Here is an 18,660-nt window from a genome sequence, read left to right on the forward strand (position 1 = left end):
ATTCCATCAATGGTGGAACTATTAGGTTTCTTTTTATGCTTCCATTAAATGGAACAAACCTATCGTTTGGCTCCTTTTTCATTAGCTCTTGATGAAAACATACTAAAAGCTTAGATCACGCTTAGTAGATTATAACCTTCCCTGCTGAAACCATCTCCTGGAACTCCACTCTAAAACAGCCAGGATATTGACAAGCTTTGCTTCTCATTTAAGGGGGCAACTTGTTCCTGACCATGAATCAGGACCGTGCTCCCATACTGAGAATGGATCTCTTCCTTCCTTCTCCCAAGAACTGTATTTTATTTTTTTTTAAGTCTACATTCTTCTTATTTTTCCATGTCAAAACTAAATTACAGAGTTTAAAATGCATGTCCCCCTACCTTTAAAGTTTTCTCATGACCTCCTATTTGCTTCTCTTGCACAAAAACACCTGGCTGTGAAGTCTCTGTGGTTACTTCGCACTGCACTTCTTGTAGCTCCTGTGCACTCTCTGTGAAATAAAGTATAAAATAATGTAGTGTCTGGAGTGGCGCCCTTTATGTAGGTTGTGCTCCTGAAGCGAAATTGACCGGGGGAGTGGCCTTGGCGGCTTCATCACTTCCTCATCGGCAGCACGCCTGTCTCAGGGGAGTGTTTCCTAAGGCAACTGATGAGTCATTTGCAACGTTAGGATGACTTGCTATATTTTTCTCTTTAATAAAAATCCCATACGAGAATTGGCTGGGATTCCAGGACGTTTTGCCAATCTGACCAGATGCCTGAAACAAAGCAAGGAAATACGATCTGCTGTGGCTAAGCCTGAAACTTCAGTCTAAAAGGAAAATGGTGATTTCTACTTTTCTTACTCAGAAAGTACCTTTTTAATGCTGTTGTGCCATCATTTTTTTCAGTCTAAATGTTTTAAAGTGAGTTAAAAGTTCTGATTTTGCTCTTTCAATTAGTTCCCTGGAAACTTCTCTCAAATCAATTTAATGATACAATCACTTTCCCCCCCCCGCCCCATGCAACCCCCCTCTTTCCCCTCCAAATAATTTCTGCCTTACAGAGTTTGTTCCTCCTTTGAAATCCTTTAAATAAGCATTTTCGAAAGCCTAGCAAAGATCTGTGCCTGCTCACTGATCACAACTGATAAGGATATCCTACAGAAAAGGTAAAATATTAGCAGCATGAAAAAAATAACATCTCTACACATGGTGATACTTCATTTGGCATTGCATGGCAAAAAAAAATCTGATATATGTCTGGAAGCCACTATCAGCTCTGCCTTCCTATACATAACTCTGAGTTACGTTAACCTTCATTTCCAACAAATGGGTCAGTACACACTTGTTTGTGCTTAATCACATACATCCTTCGCACTGCACAACCATCATTAATTAACAAACTCTGACACGTGCACATAGTTAGACAGCCACACTGAGCGTGTATACATTCCTTGGGCAGGGAGCGTTCACCCAGACGCACACAAACACAAAAAGGCACTCACTGAAAACTGGTTTGTAAGCTTGCTGTCTTGGTTTTCCTTTCTGCAGCTTGGTGATAAAATTCCTCTATCTCACAAAGGTATTAGGAAGAGTACTCGACTGATGTTGACAAAGGGGTTTAAAGATCTGAGTCATTACACAAGAGTTAATAGCAATATTAATGATGGATAATTCTTGGCCTATTCTAGCCTGGGGAAAGAACCCAGGAATTCATGTCTGCATATACACACAGACACACCTGGGAAAAGCAAAAACACAGGTTTGAACACTGGTCACCATCTGCACATCGGAGGAATTTTTCTTCAATATATTATCAAAGCTACAGTCCTGAGGGTACCTAAAGCAACTGAAGTCTTGTAGTTTTTTTCCTACAAGTCTGAACAGCCTTAGGAATGTTCATGTAAAATTGTATCTTAAATCAGATAAAAACCTACTAGTTAGACAACACAGACATTTATATAAGCACCTCTATCTTCAGGCAGATCTCTGCTCGAGGTTCACAGCTTTAGCAAGAGCCCCAAAACCCAAAGGCAACCGTAACCTCTGGCAGAAACTTGAAAGACTTTTGTCTGCAGGTTGTTACTGCTAGGGGCCTCTCCCTTGTTGGCTCGGGCAATTTGCCACAGACAGAATGACAAAGCAAAAAATGCTTTTGCATCATGTGCTCGCTCCCCATAAAAGTCCATCCATTAACGACAATTATAACAGCCACTGCTGGTGAATCGATGCCTTCCAGAAATCGATCAGCAGATACCATTTCTCAGACTGAGATTGCTAAACACCACCTGGGTCATCGAGCTGCTCTGGACAATTCTGAGATATGCAACACGTGGGACTATTCTCTTTGCTGGTCAGCATCAGCACTGACTTCAGCAAACCTGCAGCAATTCACGGCTACCTCAGGACGATCCAGCGAGGCTCCAGCTCCCCACTGCCACTCTTTGGCTTTTGTTAGTCCCAATCCAGGCAGAGGCTGCTGCGCACCACCTCCCCTGCTGCCTGCCAAGTGCTCCCTGACGTGGGGCGAGCTGAGGCACCAAGTCACTGCTTTTGAAGGGGATAAGCCTTCGTGGGTCTAAGCCTACTCTCTTCTACCATGCTGTTTTTTCTTCTCCTTCCTGTCCCCATACCCTGTCCACATTCTTGGCTCTGGCAGCCAACAGACCCTTACACAAGCTAAACCAATGCACTAACCCAGGAGAAGAGAAAACATGGGTGGTTTTCGACCAGGCTAACCAGGTCCCTCCATTCACAGGAGGATCCCCGAGTGCCACAGCCGGTACAAGGGGGCCGGCACATCCACACTGACCAGAGCGGAGGAAGAGGAGGCAGCAGGATTTCTCTCACTGGTAGCAGCACAACTGCTAGATTGACTCAGCGGGTTGTTAAATCCGCCAAGAAACCGCCTTTCTAGCATTTACCTGAATAAATTTCTGACGCAGACTACGCTAGGCCTCACTGCCACTTCTTGTGCAGCTCAAGAAAGAAAAAACTGTGGTGTTTTAAACTCATATCCTTACTGGGAGAGAGCTTCCTCATGAACCAAAGTTCGCGCTGGTACTGAGGCCTGGCCTCTGAACTTTAGACTTGTGTAATTCCTGGCGGGGGGTGAAGAAAGGCACGACTGGTTTGAGAAGGCCTTGACCACAGAGGAACCTGACAATCCCTAGAGAACAACCCAGACCCACTTCGTGAGCAGAAATACTCCAGGATAAGAATTGCCTTATTCTGCAGAAGTGTTCACCAGCTGCGCGGGCAGGACGTGGGGCTAAGCAGAAAGGCCAGGCCTTGCAACTGCTCACCGTGAAGTAGCCTGAGGTGCTTCAAGGCAGAAGTATGTGGTGATTTAGCTGGATTCTGTATGTCAACACAGAGGCCATTATTAACGAGAAGGAACTTCGCAATATTTTTTACAAAATCATGTAATTAAAAAATAGCCATCTTTGGTAGTGTAGAAGATGCCTCTAATTTTGTAACGCTTATAAACAGTCATGTGGCTTGCTTTAAAGTCTTATCCCCAGGCAGCTGAGGAATGCAGGATGTTTCATACGACAATGAAGATTTACCTTTTGCTCAAGTTAGCTTTGTAGGTGGAGAAAGTTTCAGCTTTTCGTTCTCCCTGCCCACTTCTGCCCTTTCAGGACAGGTCACTACCTCCCCAGTTGCACAAGCTCAAATATTTAGAAGTGATGGGCAACGGAGCCATTACATGATCCAGATTACAACAAAAAACCCAAACCTTTAAAATACGCATGCCTCTAGACTGGATCGTATCACAAATCCATGCTGAGAGGCTGCCCTGCAATCAGCTGAACTAGTGAAACTATGAAGGAATAGAAACGTGGGGCAGAAGGCAGGAAAAGATGAAAACCTCTTAAACTGGCTTTACCACACAGGAGTCACAATGCAGGATCAGGGGACGAGAAATTAAAAAAATGGTAAGTAGAAACTATACTTTGATGAGCCAGTGGTATAAGTTAGACCCTCAACCTACCTCACATGCTTTAATTTTTTACTGTGCCAGAGACACAGAGCAGCCTTACAGGTAGCCAAGAGAAGCAACTGAGCTGGCTGGTGTAGAAGTGTCAGGGCTTGCTAAGATAAGGACTGCGTGTGCTGTGCTCTAGTGATCCTGGCCAAAAACCACCGTTACCTTTGACAGGGTAAACCAGCAGCCCTGTGGCTATTCGCATTCCTTCCAAGAGCTGATTCAGCACTTGGCTGCCCCGTCAGAGGAAGTTTAAAGATAGCTTAGAGGTACATTTGCCTCCCCACCTGTACACAGCCAAAGTCTGATCCCACACTAAGTCACTAACATGAAGACAAACCAACCTGACATCATTTATACACGCAGAATTCAGCACCCACTGACGAGCACTGTTAATCAGAAGTGAGCACTGAGTGAGTGAGTGCTACTACTGAAGGCTGGTGTATGCGAGCCTTGAATCCTGCTGCCTACACGCAGGACCAGGATATATGCTACACCCTAGTACAAGCACCTCTAGCCTTCTCTCTGAAATTGGCTACTTGTCCTTAAAGATGGGTAAAACACCTTGTGTCATCACTGCATAGAAATTACACTGCTAGATAAGATCCTTGCTTTTCCTCCTAAATGTCAAATATTAACAAATCAAAACCCGGAAGTTGAAGAAAACTGCCTCATTCAGCTTTCACACCCACACGCACCAGCAGAAGCTTGCAACACAGAGGAGTGGCCAGCAGGTGGAGGGAGGGGATCGTCCCCCTCTGAGCTCCTGTCTGGAGCACTGCATCCACGTCTGGGGCACCAGCACCAGAAGGATGTGGGGCTGTTAGAGCCGAGTCCAGAGGAGGGCCACAAGCTGAGAGAGCTGGAGAAAAGATGGCTCTGGGGAGACCTCATCGCAACCTTTAGTATTAAAGTGGGCTTATAAAAAAGATGGAGAGCAACTTTTTACAAGGGCAGATAGTGATAGGACAAGGGAGAACGTTTTTAAACTAAAAGAGGGGAGATTTAAATGAGAGGTTATGAGGAAGTTCTTCACTCAGAGGGTGGTGAGGCACTGGCACAGGCTGCCCAGAGAAGCTGTGGATGCCCCATCCCTGGAACTGTTCAAGACCAGGTTGGATGAGGTCCTGGGCAACCTGATCTAGTGGGTGGCATCCCTGCCCATGGCAGGCTTCCCCCCTTTTCTCCCTGGATCACAGGTCTGTTCTGTTATCTGCCAGCTTCCCACGCATGCATTCTTCACATAGCACAAAGCAGCACCACATGTGGAAGCCTAGAAAATAGCAGTGACTTGACATATTGTTGAAATGCCCCAAAGGTGTTTACGTGTTTGCAATGATTCTCATAGGAAACATCTCTCCAGAAAGCAGATGCACAGGTTTTCTTGGCTTTAAGAGGAGCTTGGCTTTATGCTCTCTCCATGTCACACCAGTAAATCCTTAATCCCATTGGTATGAGTTATTTCATTAAGTAATAATCGTTTTCCTTGCAATTACTGGCTATCTATATAAAAGAGAGCAGATCCAAGTCAGCCCTAACTTCACCAAAAGACTGGGATGTGTAACCTGGCCCACTGACACCCTTTTCGACACTCATTGCCCTAAACTTACTGAATTCAAGAATAAATGCAAACAGGGAATTTCGTGCATAGTTGGATTCTGACTCCCCGTTGAAACCAAAACCCACCAAGCTCCAAGACTTACAAATAAAAGAGCGAAGCACATTCTCCTAAGAAATCTGGAGTTTTCTGTACTCTGTTACGGCTTGTATCTATTCAGTACGCTGTTGCAAAGCGCTTTAGTTTCAATTGTATTCTTCCTAATCCACTTTTTATACCTAAGAGCATAAGACTTCTTCCATACATAAATAAAGCATAGGTTGACTGGGAGCAACATCAAGACATAACGTCGAATAACGCAACTTTACACTTGGTTGAAACACAGCTACATTAACAGAAACTGGGGGCTCCACTTTGGCATAGATTCCTGTTAATAAAGAAAGTCCATAGGGTTACCCCAAAACACAGATGTCCTTCATGAAAGCATAAATTCGTTTTTATTACAACTATCTGGGCAGAAAAAAAGGCATTTAAAAGCATTTTCATAAGTGGAAAAAATCATGTAAATACAGATTTTCTTCTGAGTGCTTTTCAACTTAAGTTCTAAGCAATAGGAGGAAAAAAATGTAATTATCCCCAGCAAATTAAACACAATTAACCTAAGAACAAAATAGGAAATAATGGAACACTTCATAGCTCTGTTTTCTCAAAGAACATTAGAAGTGTACTCACAACTTTTAAACAAACCTCTACCTAGCAAAGCAAGAATTACAAAACCAAGACAAGACAAAGAAGAAATCCTGACAGAGGAATGATGAATGCCACAGCGCACAAAAGACATTTTCAAGCGACTTCTCTCTGAGGGTCTGATTCAAAGCTCACTACGCCCCTTCAAAAGCTCTTGCTCAAATGAAGGCCCTAAGTGACGAGACTCACCCCTTTCAGCTCAATTTTCTAATGAACATCTGGGGACCAACTGAGCAAAATCCTTCAGTCTGCTTTTGACTCAGAATGGGTCAGCCTTGTATCATGAGCAGACTGTGATGCACCGACTTTGCATCCAAGAACGAGAAGAGTTGCTAATGTGGGGCAAGAAGCTCAAGACCAAAATATCTCCTCCTCAGCCTGCACACAACCAGGCACGCCAGGCCATTATCTGTCCCTTCCTGATAGTCTGCAAAAGGGCTTCTGAAACTGACCTCAGTTCCTAGCAAAAGAAGTAACTCCTTCTTCCAGTCGTTTATTTTCCTTCTATTTTTCTAAGTGTCCATGCAGCAGCACCACAAAGTCCAACTGTAGTATGACAAACTACTTTGCTTCACTGATTTCAGCAGGGACAGCATCATACTCCATGGCTCGTGATGAAAAGTCTTGAGACACATTTTTGCCATAAAAATTAGGGAACTTGATAGCCCACTCCAACAAGATCCAGGTTTTCACACAGACTTTCCTAATAGCTCTCACACCACCAAAGCCTTTGGCAGTAGACCATTGATTGCTACTTGTCTTAGAAAGTCTTCTTATGTAACTGTTTACAGTAAACCATATAAGACTTAGTGAGGTTGCTCTAATTAGCATTAATAGGGATGTTTTCTGTGAGCATAACATCACATGCTAACCTCAAATATTTCTAGAGCATCTACAGTATAAACTATTGGCTGAAACATAGCGAGCTGTGTACATTAACCAGAGGTAAACTTCAGACCCTCTCTTCCTTAGTAAAAAGGCAAGCAATGCTAAATTAATTAGGTATCTTTGAACACTTCCATCTTTTATTTTATTCCATGTTATTTCACTGTGAGCTAAATTAAATAGGTTATGAAAAACTTAGGATAAAGGTTCTCTGGCTTTGGAACTTTAGTAAAACTTTTAACATCCCATATAAAGCTTTATATGCAATCTTCATGGAAATCATCACCTGAGAGTGCCAGTAACTTTTAACATGCAGTTTTGCCTATTCCCATCAAAAGTCCCTGCTGCTTTTGGATTTACCCTTGGTAGTATGATGCGTTGAGTAATCCAAATCAAAACAAAGGAAGCTGATTTCTGGTATGACTACCTGTAGGTGTATCATTCTCACTGTGCTCACCCTTCATTTGGGATGACCTGCAAAAGCTGAGCTTCCTGATTTTTTTTTTCTTCTGGAAATTCCTGTGGCCACTACAAACTGTGATTAATACTCTGCTGCTAGAGGAGGAAGTACCACCAGCCACACTTTAACAAGTGTGGCACCTGAGGCACTGGGAGGTGAAACTCAGCAGGGTGAGCACTCAGCAGGGCTGGGAACAGGATCTCCTGGTACTCTGCCGTTCATTAGACCTTGCTGCCACCAGCCATGCCTTTACTGTCTCAACCACAGTTTAAACCATTTATCCAGCTCCACACATCTCTTTGTAATTAGGGTTGTGTTTGAGTCATATAAAACATCAAAAAATGGAGGAAAACGTCCCACCAAGAATCATTCTTTTTGCCAAACAAGTCAATATTAAAAGCGAGCAAGGTTAAAGGAAACACAAAGGTTTTGCAGACCATCTCCTAGAACGTGCAAAAAGTTTAAGGCAGTTATTACACTGTGAAAAGTATTTGGGTGCTTTGTTTGGATGCCCGACATACTTGTTTTTAATCTGAGCAGGGCTTTTAATAGGAGGAAAGAAGCACTTGTTTTTAACCCAGAAAAATCAACACTTCTCGTCCTTGAAAAACTGAAGAACTTGGGTGGAACAATTTATTCCTGCTTGTAGCAGCCCAGCGAACAATGACATTGCATTTCTACGAGCTGAACAAAACAGCATAACCCAGCAGATCGTTGCCCTCAAACCTCTCCTGCTACGTAACTACTACAACCCACCACCAACCTACAGCACGCAGATTCCAACAAGCACCTGACTGGAAACGGTTGTGAAGGATGGGCGGAAAGCAACAAACAGCTCACTTTTATGAAGTGAGAAACAACACACACAAGCGTGCTTGCTTTGTGTCAGGCTGTGCAAACAGTGGTGGAGTTAAGGAAGTAGAGAGCTTCCTTACCGCCACAGCGGGAACGCAGTGCCAGAACAGGCGGGAGGCGGTGGTGCCAAACGATGCCTTCTTTTCTGAGCAGCTCAGTCAACAAGCATAACAGGCAAGTTTGCTACTGCAGAAGATGAAGTAAGAAGATACCTCGGTTTACTACTTTAAATTGCACTACAGTGCATTAGCACATTCTTAAAGAAAAGCTCAGGACTATGCTAGAATAGGCTCCTATTGTTTTCTATCCCACCCCAAGTAATAGCACCAAGGGAAGAAAAGGACACCCACCATTAGAAGGGAGACAAAATCTTATCTGCAGACACTACTTTAAGATTCTAATTGCAGGAGATACAAATACAAAAGGAGGAAGCACACAGTAAAAAAAAAAAAAAAAGTATGCAAATAGAAGTGCTCGGTAGATAGCACTGGAGCAGCCAACAAAACCAGGGGTCACACAGGGTTTAACACAGATAAGTCTGCCTATGGCATCAACAGTACAAGGCATTGAGAGTACAAACAGCAATGACAATAAGCTGAGGAAAGCAACTGCTGTGAGCTTTTTAGAAGAAAGACAGAAAGTAAGCCAAGCTGAAGATGAGGAAAGAGAGAAAACATCAGGTACGGCTTGGCAAGTCAAAGGATGGCTTTTTCAGGAAGACGTGCAACGTGACGCCACGTTCAAAAAGGAGGTTATTGAAAAGTATGAATGAGAAAAACAAGATCTGAAAAAGAATTTCTCAGGAAGTACCTAAGTCCAGGTGCTATGGACTGGAAGGCAGCTGCACTGGAATAGAACAGTTCAGTTGGAAGGGACCTAGAAAGATCATCACGTCCAACTGCCTGACCACTTCAGGGCTAACCAAAAGCTAAAGCATATTATTGTGGGCATTGTCCAAATGCCTCTTGAACGCTGACCACCTCGCTAAGAAGCCTGCTCCGGTGTTTGACCACCCTCACAGTTATGAGATTTGTCCCAATGTCCAGACTGAACCTCCTCTGGTGTAGCTTTATGTCACTGCCGTGCGTCCATTCAACAGGCAGAAAGCAAAAATACAGGAGGCATCAAAGACAGAGTTTTCTCAGGAGACAGCAGGTGTAAAGTTCACTCACTTCAAATCAATGGAAAAAGGACAATACGTTATCAATTCAACATACATACTGCATTAAGCCAGAGTGCATTATTTCATCTGGTACTTAGGTTTGCTTTCTGCAAGCACAGCCAAACAGACAGCAAGACATCCTACCAAGGGATGTCCAAGATAGGCTTAATGAAGGAACAACCTTCAGACAGGAACAAGCCGCCACTTCTCTCCAAAAAAGTCCTGAAAACAGAGAAACCATACCAATGAATAAAGAGGCCTGGAATAAAGAGGACCAGTACAGTACATTGTGAGGGACAAGCACTGCTCCCAGTCACAGTGGAAATCAAGGGGGCGCCATAACTGTGAAAAAGGGGAGAAGGAAGAGCATGGGCAACCATGATGTCACCGCCAGGAGCCAAGTCTGCTCCACAAAGGGTGCGATGACACATTTGTTATTGTTACACCTGAGCAGTTCACAGGCAAATTATATGGTCAAACATTTGCAGGAAATACTACAGAAATAAATTTTAAAAAATTGGGGCCTCATTACTCATGTGTTCACCACATGTGAATGTCGGTGCAACTCAATAACCACCAGTGTCGGTAGCCCAGTGCAGAGCTAGGACCTCTCATATTAGCACCAGAAATGAGCAGCAACTATTTGAACAATACTTTGTTAATTCACTTGCTAGAATCCAACCCAAATCTCATTCCAAGTCTACTAGACCTTTCCAGGTCCACCAGGGGGTATGTGCCGTGTCCCAAGTGCCCAGTCCTGAAAGGAGCTGGACAACTTCAACTTACATGCAAGTCACACTGAACTGAAAACACAGCCACTCATAAAATTCATCTAGCATGAGGATCTGGACTGGGGGGGAAACAGCACTTGAGAAGCCCTGCAGAAACAAACAGTATATTTCAGTATATTTTATAAGGCAAAAGCTGCAAGTCAGGATATCTTAATTCTGAGATGTGCAACTTGAGTGTCATTTTTGACATTTGTCATGATTCCTTTTTGCAATAAAATGTCTGTTTAATAACACAAAAAAACCTAACTTGTGTGAAGATGAATTAACAAGAAGTCAGGAAAAGCATTATCTTCTGAGTTATTTCCAATTTTCATACCTTTACACCCACAAAGTGCGTCATAAATACTGCTTATTTGAAATGCAACTGGTAAAGTAAACTAAATACTATTTGAGGACTGTAGGATAACCTTTTTAAGAGCACAAGCTAAGGACGAGAATGTTTTTAATAGCTATGTTACGCAAAACATATACGAGTTTAATCTTAGAATTTTTACTTTTTCCTATGATAGCCATAATTTTCCTTGACAGTTTCTCTCATTACTGGCTTACTACTTTTTGATTTTGTTAAACACCATTTTAGATCTTTCAGTGAATTCAAAACTCTGAATTTATTATTCCCATTGCTAAAATGGTGGAAAGGTGGGAAAAGATCCAGAAAGTAATTTAAGAAATTCTTAAAGCTAGGAATTACCCAATTTCTTCCTCCTGCTACTGAAAGGACACACAAGTTTAAATGCACCTTGTCTGAGAGATGTACATAGAGGTAAAAATAAATAAATAAATAATCAAAACTAATCTACTCCCTGGTATGACTAACTGTAGAAAGTTAATTTAAGATAGTCCCTGTTTCAGAGGCATTTAAACAATGAGTAACTAGCTTATTTGAATTATGTTCCAGTTTTCAAGTAAATTGCACATCACTATTTGCATTTCAGTAATTATTTGTTTTTAATCTTCTATTTAACCTCTTTTAACACCACCCACAACTCCCCTCATCTCTTGTCCTTGACAGATATTGAAAAATTTGACTTGTTTCTTCATTGGGCTTGACAGAATAATCCACTAGTATGTGACCATCCCAGAAGCAAAGCTACCTAGATGCTGAAATATAAAGCTTAACATCACAGTTTAAAGCAACTTTACTGGAGAATTACATTAAGACACTCCCAGTATTGTAGAATGGGCAGCAGGGAATAGTAATGTCTTACACTGAAAAACCAAGATACAGCAGAGTGTATATATTCAAGCCCAAACAATATGTTCTTTTAAGTCAGGTTAGCCTAAATGACTCAGTTTCACAAGGTTGAAATAGCTCGTTAAGATGCAGGCTTCCTTTCTGAGGTTGTATCAGCAGATACACGGTTGTCCAGAGGAACTGGGTTGGGTATAACTAAACAACTATTTATTCTGCCTCAAACTCCGTGTTACCATACCTGCCTAGCTTTTGGTATCTGATTTAAAGCTAAATTGGGCATTTCTACTCTTAACAGGAATGTGGTAGTGGCAGCATTAGGTGAGGGACCTTCCCTAATGGGGTAACTGCTGTGGGTTAACCGTAAGTGCTCTCAGGGAGCTGCATCACCCTGCAAGTACAGAGACAACTGGATGCTTTGGACAAATCCTTGAAAAAGTTCTTTTTTCATTCAGACTTTCCTGTCAGGGTAAAAGACCATCCAGTGCTTCTAATGCCATGCCTTTAATTTTATGTTTGTTTAACTGAAAGTTACTAAGCAATACGCAGCCATAATGATAAGCCTATTTCAAGAGTTTTAAAGGGTTATAAACCTCGTTACTGTATTCGCCAGCTCCTGCCTTGCACAGATACTTACTGCACAGACACCTTTGCTTTTTGTTTGCCAAGCCACTGACGATTTCCATTCTGCAAAACAAACCTTAAAACGTGTTACCTGAAAGCTGCCAAGGCGCTTTCGTCTCAGTGCTCTTCAAACACCGAATACGTAAGTCGGGCTTTCCAGACAGGCCCCTCTCCCAGGCAGCTGGCAGAGCTGAAAACACCCCTCGAGCAGCGGATGCCCACCCAAGCACTGCACCCCGAGTGCTTTCACTCCGGCGGGGCTGTGCAGCACGCAGACGCCCCCGTCGGTGCATTTTCCCCGCTCGCTACCCCAAGCTCACCGCAACCCCCGGCGATTCATCCACGACCCCCCGGCGGCTGCCCCTCTACCTGCCGGGCGCCTTCCCTCCGGGCAGCCTCCGGGCGCCTGCCGCACCGCCTTGCCCTTCCTCAAGGCGCCCCCCATGCCGTGCCTCAGCCCCCGGCCCGGCTCCAGCGCGATGGCGCCGGGCTTAGACCCAGCCCCGGGCCTGGCGCGACCCCTGGCGGCGCCGAGGCGGCGCCGGGGTCCCTCGCGGCTGTCGGTGGCGGGCCGGGGGCCGTGAGGCGGCGCCCAGCGGGGCCGGGGGGTTTCGGCCTCGGCTTCCCCCTCCCGTTGTTTCCCTCCCGTGAGGGGGGCAGCGGGGCGGCCGGGGGCTGGTGAGAGGCAGCGCGGCCTCTGCCTCAGCCCCCGGCCGTCCCGGGGCAGGCCGACGTTAGGAGGGAACTCGGCAGGTGTCTGAGAAGTATTCTTCTGGCAGTTAATGCTCAGAAATCGTACCGAGAGGACGCTAACTGGAGGAGAAGCTGTGCGAGGCACCGAGTGTGATGAGGCTTATCGCCCCGCTCCCCTCGGGCATCCGGGAGCTACTTGTCATAATGAGCTCTCAGCGCTGCCTCCCTCGTGGCCCCGTTGTGGTGGCTCTCGCACAAAAACAGGGCAAGAGCCGTGCCTGCCAAGGAGATTCCTGGCGTAAACAGAGAAGACAAAAAGAGTGAGATGTACACCAGCAGAACAGCACGCTGTTGTTACCCTCGGCTCCCATTTGAACTTTCTTCACCCTTCGCCCTTACTTGTTACACCAAACGTGGCAATTTATCCAATCTGTTCTTGCTTACAGCAAACGATGACTTTTCTGGGAAGTTTTTTTTTTTTTAAAAAAAATAGATTTTTTTTGGTGGATGAAGCTTTTCAGTTGCACAAATTGGCTGCTGGGCTGCAGGCTGGGTATGGAGGCTGCTGGGCTTGGCAAGGACAAACGCTTAATGCTAAGGCACTGCAACAAAACACATGCTGTAGACTCAGGAGCTCCTAATCCAGTTCCTAACACCACTGTAGAATTGCTCTGTGGTCATGAGGAAGTCACTCATGCCAAGTATCCCCCAACATAAAATGCAACTATAGGGTCTATTTAGCCTATAACACCTTCAGAGTTGCAATTACCTTGCTAATGCTTGTTATACCCAACGCTGAAACACACAGGCTCTCTACTCTGACACAACAGTAATGATGAGTGACAGAGGAAAGGACTAATAAAAAGGGAAGACAACAGGATAAAAACTTTGGAATCTTAAGGCTTGAGGCATTACCTCACAGTCCTCAGCTTTTTTGCACACAAGAATTCAGCAATTCCCATTTGTGATGCTGTATTACTCTTTCACTCTGCAGTGAGATCTCCAGTGTCAGCTGGAGTTTCTAATAAAAAAAAAAAAAAAAAAGACAACTAAATTTATAAGTGGAAAAAAGTCTCTGAACTCACTGTGGGAATGATCACTGAGATTTCAGAAATAATGTCTTCAATACAGATATCTGTAACAGCATAAATTATGATGATAATGGGGATAATAACCGTTACATGCATTCAGGGGTTATTACAGCTTCAGAATTTAAGTTATTAAAATCATTTGCTGAATAAGCTTAGGGAAGGAACTCTATTCTGCCAAACCCCATCTCAATATTTCCATAAAATGGGGACTACAAGCTGACAATCAGTCAACGTGAGAAAAATCAAGTTTAAAGAATACCTTGGTGTGCTATTTCTGTCCTTGAAATCATTCACAATATTTCATTTTGCTTATTGTTTTTCAATTATGTTCTCATCACGTTTGCTTTCATTAGGAAAAGAAAAAAAAAAACTCATGTTGATGTGGTGAAGACATATTGAAGGAGAAAAAATGAAGTCTAACATTTGAGATGTTTCGTAAGACTGCAAAACAGTGCATCCAAAATACTAATTTTCCAAAATCACTCTAAAATTTTAAGTATAGTAACCCAAAGAGTTTGTCATTACAGAACAGAGCCTTGATACTGCATCCAAAGACTAGCATTCATTTTCACCTTCTTCATCATCCCACTCCTCGCAATCTGCTGCTTCTTCCTACACAGTTTTACTTGCACACCTCACCTCTTACCCTAGTTATTAGAACCACCTCATTAATACTGCCTTCAGGCCATTCAAAATGCAGCCTGAGAACTTACATTCCTTAACTATTCTTTTAATCAGACCACTCCTGATCTCAGCCTTTGTAAGAAATCTCCTTTCCAGTTTTTCCATGGGCTTCATGCTTTCCCATGAGTCACAGGTTGTGATTAACCCCAAGGTCCTATAAAACTTTCTATTTTTGCTGATTTATTATTTTGCCAGATCATCCTCTCTCCAGTTATATCTACTTTTTCACCATGTTTGTGTAATTCTCCATAGAGGTCTTCTGTTTGCTTTTACAGTGTTCCCCAGGTTAGATCTCTTTCTGGGCAAGTCCAAGAAGTATCTAAGTTTTTATTTTAACTTCTCCTAGAAATTACACTTTTTGAAGCTGGTGAAAAGCCAGGCACATCCATTTATCTTAGAATTTATTCTTAGCCAACTGACGTGCACGCGTACATGAGGTCCAGTGCTGGGCCACTGAAATGAAAGCAAAACATAATAACAAGAATGCCACATGGAAGAGGATGAAAGAATAATGCAGTATTACTAGGGAGATCTCCTGATGCCTTGTCTGTCCATTACACACCTTTTCCTTCTTCTCTGCCTTTCTCTCTTTGTTTTGACTCTTTGGGAGAGAGACTTTATCTTCCTCTCTGTTTAGAACATGCCTGACATTTCAATTTCTACTGCTGTCCCCCTCATAAATAATCTTCACGCTGTTCTTTTCCAGTAGCAAGGACACACATAGGAGAGCAGTCTTCAGGATCATAAAAGTTTAAGGACACCATGGATCCTGTAGTATCTCCTTGATACAGACATGAATTTAAATCCCTGTTGGAGTCATAGATAAGTCTGAGCACTGAAGTCTTTGGGAAACTGAAAGCCTATTTCAGTTCCATCCTAAAGTACTGATTTAAATCCGCTTTGGGTTTGTCTTCTAGTCTGTTAGTTCCATCAACATGAAAATTTAGTGCAGATCTTCAAAAATGCCATGTTAAGAAGCAGGACAGCAACGACTGTCTCGTTAAAAATATATGTAGAAAAAAAGAAAGCCTTGAAAATCTCACACATAGCATCCTGCCTTGAATACTGGACTATCATAAAGCATAGACTGCATAAAATACCATTGTTGGTGCTAAGAGATCAGCTGTGATAAATTCAATTAATGTGTAAGAAGTACAAATAAAAATAGCAATTACATTAAGATATTAACTGATAACATTATTTATAAAGATGAAATGTAAGGTGTCTCACACTGTTTTGAAATCTTGATAATTTATAGCAAACATATTTGCTGCATGACTCCCAGTGAAGAACCCTGCAACAGAGCTGTGATAATCTAAAGGATATATCAGTGGGACCAGTCACTCAGTTGTTTCTGAGCTAATTGATTCCCAGTTCCCTGTGGCTATTATAAAAGTGATCACGAAAATAATAGATTTCTATATATTCTGTCTATATGTAAACTAGGAGGAAGGTTTGTCTCAGTAAATGAAGCGCACCAAAGTGCCACCTTCTCCTTATAAGTTGCAGAATTATTGGTGCTGAATGCAAAATAACCTAAATATTCACATTATTAAAGCTGGCACAGTCGTTGTATTTTCTGCATGTCATTGAAATACCTGTCATTTCTGCGAACTTAGGTTCTTCTTACCTTACATCAGCCACCTAAGAGTTGGGCCTCTCTTATAAGCTCTTGATCTAAGCTCCTTCTGTAGCCTGCAGAGAAAGACAGGCATCTCCAGATGGCAGCTCATCTTCCAGAGACAGGCTTCCACTTCTAAAGAGTGGGCCTATCCATCCCTAGCCCTTAGTTTGGACAAATTCAAGTTAGAATTCAAGCTTTCATGATTAAGTTGACAGAAGAAATCTATGTCTCTGCCTACACTACAAATGTGACAGTGTCAGTATCTTAGCAATAGCTAAGGGGCACAGTTACAATCCGCCTGTTGTAACAGATTCTGACTCGGAAAACAATTTTGTTTTAGTGATGCCACTGACACAGTGGTAAGCTTTCAACTCTGCAGTTTGGAATCCCATACAGTCACCTCTACAGGTGAAACTACAAATACTGATAAGTGTCACAGCCTCTGCAAAGGTCAGATACTTCCAAGAAAATGCTGAATTCCTCCAGTCATTCCAAGCAAAACTGAGCCACCAAATCTATTACCATTGTGCAATTCAGACACATGGACAAAATGTGGGAACGTACCCTTTTGAAAAGATCTGATGATACAGAGCAAAACTTAGCTCTGTAGTCCTCTGGAGCCCCTACTCCATAAGCCAGGTGTATCAGTACTGGCAGTCTTAGGGTTTTCCTAACTGTAACTTCGTAATCACAACTGAACTGGGCAATAGTCCACGTCTTCACTTCCCATCTTCATCTAACGTGCCTTCTGGGCTCCCTCAGCAATGCCCAAAACAGAGCTGTAATGGAACACGGCTTTTCCACCCATGGGAGATGTCGGGTTTCACCGCACAGCCATTAAGCAGCTGCTTGTTCTCTTGCACAGTAGAATTAAGTAAGATGTCTTTTGCCATACTCATGCTACTGGGTAAATTCAATCCCACATATAGCTGATAATAGGAGAAGACCAAAAACACATAACCACAGAATACAGCCGAGTGCAGATGATAATAAATAAACCCACGTGAATGACAGTTGCAAATGTGCCATATATCTAGCTATAGAAAACGAAGTTTTACTAGAGATACTGAAGCTTTTCTTTCTATACTTCGTATTACTTGTCATAAGGTTTGAAAAGCCAAATAATTTTATCCTTTGCCATTTAAAATGAACATTGATTTTTTTCCCCTTGTGTTTCGAAAGGAGCCCGAACCGTTGCAAATGTTTTTTTTTTTTTTTTATCCAGGAGGCTATAATTGCATAATCGCAAAGCAAGGCTCCCGTCAGATTGCATCTCAATAAAAGTGTAGCATTGCTTTGTGGAAAACAAAGTTAGAGTTTTACCTCCAACTGTTGTTGTATTATTCATGGCCAGACTTCTGCCAAGATCTCATCTTATCTTTTAAATGATTCTGTCTGGACCACCTTCTTGCACGTGTACTTTGATGTTCTTTGCTGCTCTTGTGGTACGTTTATACTTGATGCTTTAGACATGTTTTAACAAATCAATTACCTGATTACAAGTCAGTTGTGCTGCAGGTACATTTCAAAGGGATTGCTGCTAGCCATACTTAATCCCACCTGGCTGAGAGTAACTAGTACATCTAAACTACAAGTAGTATCTTTGGATCTACTTGCTTGACTAGCTGTTCCACAGGTGAAAACAACGAGTTGATTTTTCTTTTTATGTAAAGGAACAAGACTTATGCATTCATGCACTGCCTATTTGTCTTAGTTCCCTCAGTAACTTTTGAAACATTGGCCAATTTTAATCAAATTTACTTAGTGGTATACATATCAACATACTAAATTAGTGTACATCTTATGGAAAAAAAAAAAAGCAGTTGAGTGCAAGGAAATCACTCAAAAATTATTTCAGTCTCAAGAAGTCTTCAGGAAATGGCTTCACCCTTACATGTCTTGTTCTCTTAGTATCTAAGCAATTTACAGTTTGTCTCCAAGTAGGAAAGTAGTATTGTTACTGATGTAGCTGATGGGGAATTGAGGCACAATATAATTAAAATTCAGACTTTCAAAGGTATTTATGCACCTCTCAATTGACATTTGATGGCCTTGATTTACAGTAATTTGCCCAAGGTTATACAAGAAGCGTGCAGGGAACTGAATCCAAGCTCGCACCATACCACCCAAATGAGTTGCATTCACTTCAGAATCACACTTTGTCCAGACCCCTCTTTGGCTGGATACCAATCCGCTGTGAATAAACACCTCCTTTGGTCCCCATGGTGGGGCTGTCAAAGCCGCCTACTATTAAAGCGCTGCCTTTCAGGTGCACCGTCACAATACAGCCCCTGCACATGACTCCCTTTCAGAGCTGTGGGA

At 42.7% G+C, this 18,660-nt stretch overlaps 1 protein-coding gene across 3 annotated transcripts in view; it reads right to left on the reverse strand.

The window, feature by feature from the left end:
• Positions 1-12,756, reverse strand: part of TXNRD1 (thioredoxin reductase 1) — a 38,851-nt gene extending 26,095 nt beyond the window's left edge. The window contains exons 1-2 of one of the 3 annotated variants that reach the window (XM_040560292.1): positions 12,616-12,756; positions 381-490 (exon numbers count right to left, since the gene is read on the reverse strand). In XM_040560292.1, coding sequence (XP_040416226.1) covers positions 381-490; positions 12,616-12,691 — 186 coding nt within the window. In that variant the 5' untranslated portion in view covers positions 12,692-12,756. Of the gene's footprint in view, positions 1-380; positions 491-8,557; positions 8,632-12,615 lie in introns of those variants that run through there. The other 2 variants (XM_040560308.1, XM_040560300.1) reach the window with 2 other exon arrangements.
• Positions 12,757-18,660: the final 5,904 nt, after the last annotated feature.

The sequence above is a fragment of the Cygnus olor genome, chromosome 1 (assembly GCF_009769625.2).
Source record: "Cygnus olor isolate bCygOlo1 chromosome 1, bCygOlo1.pri.v2, whole genome shotgun sequence".
Taxonomy (NCBI): domain Eukaryota; kingdom Metazoa; phylum Chordata; class Aves; order Anseriformes; family Anatidae; genus Cygnus; species Cygnus olor.